Source organism: Sinohyriopsis cumingii, chromosome 13, assembly GCF_028554795.1.
Source record: "Sinohyriopsis cumingii isolate HCF-2022 chromosome 13, ASM2855479v2, whole genome shotgun sequence".
NCBI classification, from domain to species: domain Eukaryota; kingdom Metazoa; phylum Mollusca; class Bivalvia; order Unionida; family Unionidae; genus Sinohyriopsis; species Sinohyriopsis cumingii.
The window spans coordinates 9,865,944-9,878,443 of NC_142973.1; the positions used below are offsets into that span (position 1 = coordinate 9,865,944).

The window sequence follows — 12,500 nt, forward strand, 5'->3', positions numbered from 1 at the left end:
ATTTTCACATCTGGGGGGATTTTAGGAAGAGGCAGCCATGAGAGAATTCTTTCGTTAATAAAAGTGAAAGCGAACATTACTAGGTTAAATTTGTGGTTATTCATGAGATTGATGGCGCTGTGGATCAGAGGCTTGTGTTTGATATCTCCATACCATCCTTCGTTGGTGGTAAAATCCGATTTTTTTGGTTCCGGTAGTTCTGGAAGGGTTTCATCATACCAACCTGGAATAATAACATCCGATTTTTTTGGTTCTACCAGAGGTGCGACCTCGGGCCAACCTAATATATTTCTAATCGATGATTGGTAAATATCTACCACGTACGGTGATTTCACTTCTATCATTGACGATAGTGTTGGATCATGTGAAGATATCTTTATTCCCGGAGTAGCATCGCCGGTTATATTTGATATTCTAGTGATAAACTCATTATTCAGCTGATCAATTTCATAACTGCCCGTTGGTATACCAACGACGATCCAATCAGGTGTTCCATCGGGTTTATTTTTATTTGCAAAAACAAGTGAATTATTTGGCATCAAATTACCGAATGATTTTGATCTAACATTAGGCCAGCTATTGTAGACGCGCAATTGTGTTAACGCAATTTCGTTGACGCTGATTGGTGTTGAGAAATTAATGCTAAATTCTGGTTTCGTTGAACTTAACGATATTAACGTTGTTGTCGGCGGCGTCGTGTTTGTCACGATCTGGGCTAGCTCGGACATTATTAATATTCATTTGTTCAATCTCCGAGTAGATACTGATAATCGAAGAAAATTCTAGATCGGATATAATACCGTCATTAAGACTCTCCGAAAGTAACGATGATAATTTCGAGTATGCATCATTAATTTTAGTTAGTTTACTTTTGTACGATGATAACTTTTCACTTGTGCACGAGGATATCTTTTTCGCGATGATATTTAAAACACCGGCGATTGTTGTTGTTGATGATATTATTATTGTTGCTACAATTGGCGCGATTGTTGTCACAACGGATAAAATTATTCCTGCACCAGCGACCACAGCTGATACTGCGTAAACAGCAACATCAATAGTAACTAATCTACGCTGATATTTCTTTATTTTTATCTGATAATCGTCGAGGAGTTTTTTTAACGAATCCTGCCATGATCGCGCCTGATTGTAGCGGTAATCAGATGCGGTCATTTATTAATCTACGATAACAATTACGGATTATTGCGTATATTCGGATAAAAATTCGAAAATTGCAAAATAATTCACCGGTCCCATGGTGGTTCTGTCTGGCGGTTCTAGCGTGAATGTTGCATTGCTATATTCACTTAACGAAATAATAAAAAATCCAGGGTAGAATTCATAAATTTTATTATTCTGATCCGGTTGTACCTTAAATTTTATATCGGAGATAATATGTGCTCGATATACGCCAGCAATTGGCGCGGTAAAGCTAAATGTGTTATTCTGGGGTATCCAGGTAAGATTATTTATGGTTAACACAAATGTTAGATTGCATCGTATAATTCTGTCTATCAAATGATCTGGCACATAAAGTTTCGCCAATCTTGGGATATTCAATGACGATATTTTTGTGTTGATATTGTTAATTTTTGTGGTTGTTTCGATAATTTCCCTACCTAATTGTTTTACGTCAGTGGCGTGACCAGTTTTATCGACGGATTGGTCAATCTTTGCTGTTGCAGCAAGAAGTTTCGTGTTTAAATCTCGAATTTCTCCGTCGTACGTTGATATATCTAACTTTTGACGCGCCAATTCACGTACCACGTTAATTTCATAGTTGATGGATTTTATTTTCTCATCTATTTGTCCTTGCATCACGTTAATCCCCTTGGTAAATTCAGGAACAACAACATCGCCGAGTTTAATAATTTCCTCGTTGATTTTTTTGCTGAGATCGTCGATTGATGGTTTCTCACCCATCGAGATATTTATCTTGGTAATTTCCTCGTTGATGGATTTTACTCTCTCGATGAGATCGCTGTGTGTAGTTGAGGAGGTATCGATGAATTTTTTTATATCCTCGTCGAGTTTTTTATTAAGATTTTTTGATACTTCATCGAGTTTTTTAAGGTCGTTAGTTAGTTTGTTAAATCTTTTTGTCACTTTATCCTGAAGATCGTCGTGTAATGTTTTATCGGTTTTTAGAAGTAACGCCGCTGATAGCTCGTTATTTTTTTGTTTTATATCCACGAGATCGGCTTTTGGCGGAAACTCTGCGATGATATCGTTAATATCAGCGATAGATTTTAATACCAACTTCGATTGGCGGGTAAATTGACCGATATGATCGTTATATTCTTCTCGCTTGATTATATCAGCTATTTTTACATTGCTAGTTTGTAATCGCCCTTCTGCATTTTGAAAAACAGCAACTTCGCCAGGATCCACCTCTGACAGCGATAAAAGATTGTTAATATCACTCTTGGTTGCAAACTTTGATGTATCGATGTCGACTGCTCCCTTTTTTTCTTTTCTGAAGAGAGATCTACCGTAAATGTCAACCATGATATTTATCTACGGTATATTCAAATAAAATTTTGCGATAAGGATTGGATGATTTTGAAATTGCATCAAGGACATTAATTGACTCCGGGCCGCATATTGGTGGATCTGCTAATGTTTGTGTTGGAAGCGTTGAATACCAAACCGGAAGTTTTAGTTTTGACACATACTTGATAAATTCGTTTGGTGGTGCTAATCCGTATGAATCAAAATAGACAACTTCGCGAGGATTAATCGCGTAAGCAACCCAACGTGTGCCAGGGCCGGTATTATCATCGAGATTTATTATTCCTGTCTCGGTACGATTCGGTTTATCCGGTAGTTGATCTCGCATAAATACGCCTCTGAAAAATTTTATTTTCTTTTTTTTTTGCTTCACTGATTAAATCTAAATTTGAGGCTGGTAGGCTCGACTTAACCCGGATCCGTACGGGGGTCGTCTTAGGTAAAGGCCGGATCCTTGTCGTCGCTGCATCATTTTTGCAAGAAGGAGAGGAGCAAGAAGGGGGGGGGAATATCCCTCCCTTTTTTTTGCGATATCTTCCTCCGGTAACTTTTTTTGCTAATGCGGAACCTATCCCTCCAAGCGCGCCTAATCCTACTGCCTTTCCAATCGCGGGGAGAGCTCCAGCTATCAATCCTGGAATAGCGGCCAATAGAGGGAAAATACCACCTATTTTGACCATATCTCTGATTGCTCCTATTGAGAGATTCAGGCGAATACCAGTATTTGCTGATCTGGCTCTGGTGAAATGTCCATGTTGATTTTTAGTTAGCGATAGTTTGTTAGGACCACCGTGAATCTGATTATTTTTCAAGATTAATTTCAAACCTCGTCGTGCAGTTGTTGCTGCTTGGAGTTTTTTTATCTGACCTGGAGTCAGAGTTACGCTGACGTGCTCGTATGGCATATTAATAATCACTTAATCTAAATTTAGAATTTATCACATGTTTTCTACGGGCGCATCGATTACTCTCATTCTACCACTGATGCCTTCCAAGATCATTGTTCTATCACTGAGAATAACTGCGATGGCCCTTGCGTTTCCTCCTGTGTTAATTCTGGCTTTAAAATGAATATCAACAACTGATTGTTTTACCAAATCAAGATGTTCCAGGGAAAAATAATAGATTGGATAGAAAGTATTAAAATCATACTGCGATATTTGCAATCCAGTATCGATATTTTGATCGCGGCCCATAAAACTTAGCAATCGATGATATGCGCGTGCCGTAGATAAAAGTTCAAAATTAATAGCTATTTCCTCGGATGGTTCTTGTTGACCGTTTATTCTCAACGAAACATTTGTTGCCGCGAATTGATCGAATATCATATGACTATGCATTTGATCGTATCTATTTGCATTTTGAAGAACAATGAAGATATGCCTAGGCGCCGAAACACCCTGTTGTGACGCAATTCGCCAGGTAAATATTCCGTTAATATTAACATCGCAGGAGTCGGTTGTTGTTGTTAGCCAGGACATGACGGATTTTCCCCCTTGATTCATGAATGATAATAATTTTTCTTCCTCGAGAATTGATGGTGTTATTGCTGGCATCCACAGAGTAATTTTAGTTAATAATACTTTACCGGCGTCACCTGCCCCCGCACCCAAATCTCGCCAGATGGCTCTGCTATTGCCAGCCTCATCTCGAATAAAGGAAATCGTATGTTTTGCCCCGTAAATAACTTTCCTGAAATGCCGGCAAAATCCAAAAATATGAGATAGTGGAATTGCACAGGAAAAATTTCGTTCCCCGGCTGTTAGCATTTTCCTTCGCGTGGCAAATCCAAGATTGTAATTGGGATTGGTTTTAATAATCATATCTTCGAAAGGAGTAGGACCAACGGCTTGAGCAATAACAGGAGGATCAGCACGATTATTTGGTTGTCTGATAATATACTGGACATGATCAGCTTGATTAGAGTTATCCTTGGTGAACATCATACCAGGGCCGGCCGATCTGGTAAAATCATCCGAGTATCTTGCTAGGCCTATGATCGTTGTTGCTATATCAACATTGTCATTAATTGATTCAATCTCTCTTCCATCAATCATGTAGGTTGCGCTCTTGAATAACGCCATAATACCGTTGTTGACAAATCCAACTTTAAAATCATTGTCATAATCAGTATTATCGGTTTTCTTAATTTTCCCAACAAATTCGATATACGCCTCAGATGGAAGAAAATATCTCGTTGTATCGTGGACTTGAATTTCCTTACGATTAGCTGTATTTGGGTCAACTACGTCGTATGAGAAATACTGTAAATCTCGTACTGATGTGTCCCTACCTACGGGCTCATCCATGTCAAACACTTCATTTGACACTCTTGCGAACATTATTATTAATGATATCGTCTAAAACGAAGACCATCTCCTGAAATGAAACTTGTATTTGCGAGATTTGTATTTGCAATTTCATGCGCTAGATTTGTGTTTGCAATTTCATGCGCTAGATTTGTGTTTGCTAGATTTGTGTTTGCAATTTCATGAGCTAGATTTGTCTTAGCAACTTCCTGTGCTAGATCGTTTATTTTCTTATTTGCTGCGTCATTTATGGTTTTGCTAATTTCGGGCGGCATTTCGCTGGTGATAGGTAATTTGACGGGTCGTTTTTTACGTATTAAATTTAATATTTTATTTTTGACAGTATTGAAGCCTTTACTGGCTAAATTGCCAATACCAGAAACAGCGGTCTCGCCGATCTTTCCTATTGCTTTTAATCCTAATTGTTTGATCGCGGGACCAATTTTAGGTGCTACTCGAGTGACAAGACTTCCAATGATATCGCCAAGTCCATTGCCGTGGATATATTTGTATACTGGCAATCGAGAGTTAACTACGCGGACCTGTCTTGGTCTGCGTTGATGTTTGTGAATAATCATATTATTTCAATTATGTTGTTTTAATCAATGAGTTCATCAACGAGTTCCTTGTAAATGTGAGAATCAATTACACCACCGCGAAATAATCGCTGACAAATATCCGAGGCTTCGTTGATTATTTCGCGAGAGTTATTTCCAGCTCGTTTTCCTCCGATTAATACTTCAAGACGAGATACGTCGTTGACAACACTGTCAGGGCAAACTGTATATCCGTGTCCTGTTTTTGGTTTCTCAGGTAATATTTTTTCTTCCCGATCTAATTGATTTATTTTTTCTATAAAATTTATGTAATCAGGATCTTTTATATTCGTAGGTTTACCCACAGAAGCAAAATACACAGTAGGGATCCACTGGCTTCTTGTCATTTTTACATGAAAATACTGCGGATTCAAATATTTTTCTGATTCCATAAAACCAAATCTAGCAATTTGAATTAAATTATCTTCGTCACTAAATTGTTCAAGAGCATCGTCAGTAAAAAATTGTGATGGCATAAATGTTCTTTGTCCAATTTTTGGAAATTCCTCTGGTTCGGGTTCAATTTTAACAGATGAAGATAATAATGCTCGCGACCGATCAGTATAACTTGTGTGTTCATAATAACGTATATCATCGAAAAATTTAGCATATTCTGGATCATTGGATTTAATTGATTTGATACCCCTGTGCACATAATATATCCACCTTATCCATTGTGCAAATGTTATATTTTCGGACTCACCGGGTTTCATAAATTTTTTTCGTATTTCTTTCTCATAATTTTCTGAAGTAAATTTTACAACATCATCCGGACTCATTGATTTTATCATTGCGACAGCCTTATCGGTAAATTTATCGGCACCTGAATACCTTGCTCTTCTTTCTTGGGGTTGATCTTGTTCTTCTTCTTCTTGTTTTGGTTGTGTCTGTGCTTGTGCTTGTGCTTGCTGTAATTGATCTTGCAACGCTTGTGTTTGTGCTCGCACTTGTGCTTTTGTTCGTGCTTGTTGTATTTGTCCTTGTAACTTTTGTGTTTGAGCTCGCACTTGTGCTTGTGCTTGTGCTTGACGTGCTTGTGTTTGTTCTTGATGAATTTGATCAAGTTGGCCAGGGACCACCCGAGAATGTTGCTCGATATCTTTTATCATAGGAATAACCCCAAGATCTCTAAGTTCCTTATCTTTCTTTTGTTTGCCGTATGCGAATTGTTCGAACGCTCCAGTGACTGGATTCAACCATTTTGACGATACTTCACCAATATGATATTGAGCATCATCGTACTCACGAACTTTTTTCTTAAATAATTGTTTTGTTGGAATAAGCTTCTTTACTGCCGCTAATTCTTCTCGCGCTAATCTGGCAGAATGAGGTTCTCCAACTGTGCTAGTTTTTCGACTCATCTTATTTTCAATGATATTGTTTTAATGTGAAGTAAAATTAGTATCAGCAACCGGACCTTGCAATCGCACACAAATTTTACTATACCCCCCCCTAAATTTTGTTGTTTTTTTTTATGTCTGAAATTGCATCCTGGGTCGAAATTTCGCTGATTAATTTACGCAGGAGGGTTTATTTTTGAAATCTGAGGGTTGTACGGAGAAAGTTTGTGTGGGAGGGTTAATTTGGTCTGTGCCACCTGGTCTGTATAACTTCCCTTGTCGAGAATTATTTTTGTGTCACGGAGGAGATGACCCCCCCCAAAAAAATCTTTGTTTTTTATATATATGAAAATTGCACTCAAAATCGAATTTACGCAAATTGTTTTTCGTGGGAAGGTTTATTTTTGAAATCTGAGGCTTCTACGGAGAAAGTTTGTTTGGGAGGGTTAATTTGGTCTGTGCCACCTGGTCTGTAGAACTTCCCTGCTGCTAAATAGTTTACTTTTCCCTGAAGATTTCATACCAACAATTGAACAGTTTCTGGGCAAAGGTATTGACTGAAATGTTATTAATAAAAATTGTGGTTATATTACTGTATATTTCCTAATTAATGCCCTCCCTCTAATTAATGCCTCCTTCCCCCTTTATAAGTGTGTATGTGTGTGTGTGTGTGTGATTTGGATTTTTAATGTAGCTTTAATACTTTTTCAGTCATATCACTAAAATGTCTGCAGTGTGGCAGTTTATAGTGATGTCTAGCACTGGGGCATCATGCAGCAGACATGTAGCATGATGTCTCACCCAGCCACATTATCCTGACACCGGGCCAACCAGTCCTAACACTAATCTCTTAATGATGAGTGCCAAGCGAGGCAGCTGTTAGTACCATTTTTGTAAGTCTTTGAATTGACTTGGCCAGGGATCAAACCCATGACCTCCGGCATCCGAGGCGGATGCTCTAACCACTAGGCCATCAGAGTGGTTCCCCTTTATAAGAACAGAAAATTGAAAATCACAGAGAATCATCACCTTTCTTTAATCACACTGTAACAATGTATATATCAACTTATTTTTTTAATTAATAAAGTCCCAGACACACATGTAGTGTTAAAAAGTCCCACACATGCATGTAGTGTTAAACAAGATCAAACAGCTGGGTGGCAAAATCACAGACTTACCAGTCCTCCTTCAACCAGCTACAGAATGAAAAATGGATTGATTGATAATTTTATCTGTGCTAATATTTACAATGACTAAATTCAGTGACAGAAGACCCCCAGATGTACATGTACATGTTTTTATAAGAGTACATCAAAAAGAACAACTTTTGCTTTCATTATTGTGCTATAATAAACACCCCCATTTGGAAAATGTAATGCACGCCCCCGAGGCATTAATTAGGGAATAGATGGTAAACATGGGCAACTAATTTAACAATAGTCTTTGCATAATTAAATAGGCAAGATGTTTCAAATGACACATGCAGAAATAAAAAGGGAAACAACCCTAACAAAAGGATTTTCAACAGATTACTGATGGTCTACTGTGTTGGATTTTTAATCAGATGCATGGTTTTGTTTACACAGGAGTTAATTTACTGAATATCATAAAAATGTTTGGTTGGAAGAATTGCTAGTTTTTAATAAATTGGATGTATTGGTTATATCACACAGAGAAAATCGGAGACAAAGTGTCTTTCCAAAGGACACAATGAGGCAATTGACTCAAGTTTTCTGGACAGGTATCTAACCTGCAACTCTTGGATTACAAGTCAAATGCTCCACCAACTGAACTACTTCGCTTCCCTTGACTGATTGATACAGGTAATAAACACATTTAAAACATGCATGTCTTATAGGTCTATTATCTGTCAAAGAAATATTACTTTGATAATGAAATCACTAGATCATAATATTTATACTTTTTGTGATGTTCAAACATCAAGGACATACTTGTACTGCTACATCCAATGTACTCATGCAATCAGAAAACAAACCTGAGAAACTTCACACTCAACAATGGTAGAACAATCTTTTTTTTTTCTTCAATGCAGCTGGTTTCCTCAATTGATGTCCCATGGACTCAAGTCACGGAACCTGCCAAAGTTGTATATGGCCTGGGGAGTATTTTGATATTTAACTTAAATATCTGACTAAATATTGATCACATTGGGTTGAAGTTTTCAGGTATGCCACAAAGCATGATGCTGAATAATTTAGAGGTAAGTGATATGGGAGACTCAGATCTACCTTTAGAACCATTTGTGGTAATTGTTTCATTATTTATTTATGATATTTCTTGAGTTTCAAGTTTATCAATCCAGTCAGAAGTGGAACATGGGGAAATGTGCAAGATTTAAAACAAGTGTACGTTGAAACCTCAATATATCTTACCTTTAAATATAAAAAGTGGCAAAGTTTTCAAAAAGTTCTCTTCATACACATAAAATATTGTAATGTTTTAATGACACATTGTGTACAATATTATGGCTATAAAATTGACAGATAACCTGACAATATAGTGTTTAAAGCATGAGAGTAGTTATAATGCCAGCAGCAACAACCTGTTCTTCATGACTGTCATATCATCAATAATCACACTGCTACAAAATCAATGATACTTACACAAACACAACAGTGTCTACTGCTACTGCAGGGGCCTTCCACGTCACAGTTACTGTGGACTTTGTGTCGTTATTGGTATGAGTGAGAGCTGCCTGCAAAATATGGATCAATGAAAAAATATGCATTATTGTTATCAGACATCAGTGTTGTAAAAGCAATGATTGCCATCAAGATCCCATAAGTTCTAATTGCCATGTGTGTGGATCTTATGTTTTAATTGCCATATGTTCAGGATTCTAAGTTCCATCTGCCATGTGTTCATTTGCATGGTGTTTGTTATGTGGCCACCAAACCATTTCAACAGTTTTCTTTCCATATTACTTTTTAAATGGGCTAGGGTCTGGCAGGTGGAAGCATCTGTTCACTCATCCCATCTATATTTGTAAAATTAAAGTACAAAGTTACATCATGCAACATTAAAAGAAAATTAGTACTGGAAAAGTAAAGGCTCACCTGGAGAGGTAAATGCTAGTTAAAATAGTTACTGGTTGATTATGAGATGGCAGGAATCTATTTATAATAAAGTTTCCTCATAACAAATAACAAGAGTTCAAATTGGGCTTGCTATCACTCATCTGGCAGTTTACCATTTCCCCAAAGCAAGCACATGTAGTTTTGTAACAATGAAGATTTAGTATTCAATGGCAGAGCAACACAAGTAGGTTATTTAGTACCAAGGTAATTGAAGTAAAGTCTTTTGCCCAAAAGCAGACCACAGAATCTGACCTGGTTTGATCCAATGGTAGACATATATGTGACAATATGGAGAGGTCAGCTTAGGACAAATTGAGAGATTTGCAAAATTTGCTTGTGAGTTCTGAACCAAAAGAGGAATAATGTTGAATAAGAATAAAAAAATTTCTTTGCAGCTTTGTCTTTAACTTTCTTATCCCAATGATAACCCATGCTTGGGTGACTATGTGAGTAGTTATTGGCTAACTGTAGGAGAACGTTTGTGCAATTTCTGAGTGTGGGAACATTATTTTGACTAAACCCGAAAAATGATCTGCTGCCATAAATAGGAGATTATGCTCAGTCATATAGTTGGCGAGCATTGTCTCAGCATGTATATCTTTATCAACATTTGATGCAGATTCTGTCAACATGGATTATGCTCAGTCATAAAGTTGGCAAGCAGTATCTCAGCATTTATATCTTTATCAACATTTGATGCAGATTCTGTCAAGATGGATTTCATTGATAACCTATCTGTTGTTGCGCCTAATATGCTGCATGATGTATAAGATCATTCTTGCAACCAGAGCAGATTTTAAAACCAGGCATTATGGGAAGGACAGAATGTATATTCATGTACATTCAACTTGATTCCATCCAATGCAATTCCAGCTGACATCCATCATAAAATTTTTGTACAATATTTTGGTTGCTTAGATTTTGGCATTATAGCATTGGGAGATAACACACAGTTTGACATCTGAGGAAAGTCCTTATTATTATTATTCCTTTCAGAATTAATTCTGACCACACATAGTATAATCCATGTGGACAAACTTCAAACACTGACCAATTGACCTTGATGACAGAATTAAAGTGTTGTTAATTGTTTTATTTCTTAGCATTGGTGTGTTTTGCTAAAACTTCATGGTGTGAATTTGTTCTTAAGATCCACAAAGTGATATGCATCTTCTACTTTCTTTCTATCACATAACATTTACATGTATGATATTGAACAATGTCATTACACCTTACTTTGACTGTATTTAAATTATGAGTGGAACATCAGAGTCTGGCTGATGCATTTTGTAGATGGGTAGGGAAATCAGTAGTTATATTAAAACAAAACAGAAAATTTAATATAAAAGTTATTATTGTGATATCCCCAATGATACCAATCCATATCTGAATAGTATGTCTCTAACTTTCATAACCCATGTGACTAACTCAACTTGTCCATTTCTTTTAGCATAAAAAACATCTTATTAGATATCAGTTATCACCCATTCTAATGAACCTAATTAAATATTTAATACATTAAAAAAATAAAGAGGTAACCTTTGACATTCTCCATGTGGTAATCCTGCCTTAGCTTTTTCAAATTTGTTATTAGCTTTGCACCACTGAATGAGGCATTGGTTTAAAATAATGGTAAAGATTTTATTCAAGATATCAATGAGAGAGGTACCCTTTATTCAAGATATCAATGAGAGAGATACCCTTTATTCAAGATATCAATGAGAGAGAAGATACCCTTTATTCAGGATATCAATGAAAGAGATACCATTTATTCAAGATATCAATGAGAGAGATACCCTTTATTCAAGATATCAATGAGAGAGATACCCTTTATTCATGATATCAATGAGAGAGATACCCTTTATTCAAGATATCAATGAGAGAGATACCCTTTATTCAAGATATCAATGAAAGATACCCTTTATTCAAGATATCAATGAGAGAGATACCTTTTATTCAAGATATCAATGAGAGAGATACCCTTTATTCAAGATATCAATGAGAGAGAAGATACCCTTTATTCATGATATCAATGAGAGAGATACCATTTATTCATGATATCAATGAGAGAGATACCCTTTATTCAAGATATCAATGAGAGAGATATCCTTTATTCAAGATATCAATGAGAGAGATACCCTTTATTCAAGATATCAATGAGAGATACCCTTTATTCAAGATATCAGTGAGAGAGAAGATACCCTTGTATTTGAAAGGGTCATCTGAAGATCCTGTTTTGTGTAATGGAAAAATAATGCTACCACATCAATGGGAAGATAATGCTACCACATCATTGGGAAGATAATGCTACCACATCAATGGGAAGATAATGCTACCACATCATTGGGAAGATAATGCTACCACATCAATGGGAAGATAATGCTACCACATCATTGGGAAGATAATGCTACCACATCATTGTTTCAGGAAGTCACTGATGTCAGATTTCATTAAATAATTTGACTAAATAAGGACATATACTTGGAGTCATGCTATTTTTTATCATTTTGGCTATTATTGCATCTGGTCCAGAAGGCATTCCTGATTTCAGAATTTGAATGCTTTTGAGAACTTCAGCTTCAGAGATAGGAGTTTAATAAAATATCATTTGAAGTTTCAGTCATGCAATCAAAGCTGTGATTAATA

General features: G+C 36.5%; 1 protein-coding gene across 3 annotated transcripts in view; it reads right to left on the minus strand.

Moving 5' to 3' along the window:
• Nucleotides 1-12,500, minus strand: part of LOC149784929 (ferric reductase 1-like) — a 112,047-nt gene that overhangs the window by 59,296 nt on the left and 40,251 nt on the right. For all 3 annotated transcript variants that reach the window (XR_016425335.1, XM_089978557.1, XM_089978555.1), the window contains exon 4: nt 9,381-9,472. Coding sequence is in view for 2 of the 3 variants with exons in the window: in XM_089978557.1 (XP_089834683.1) it covers nt 9,381-9,472 (92 nt within the window). In the remaining variant the exon portion in view is untranslated. The remainder of the gene's footprint in view (nt 1-9,380; nt 9,473-12,500) is intronic.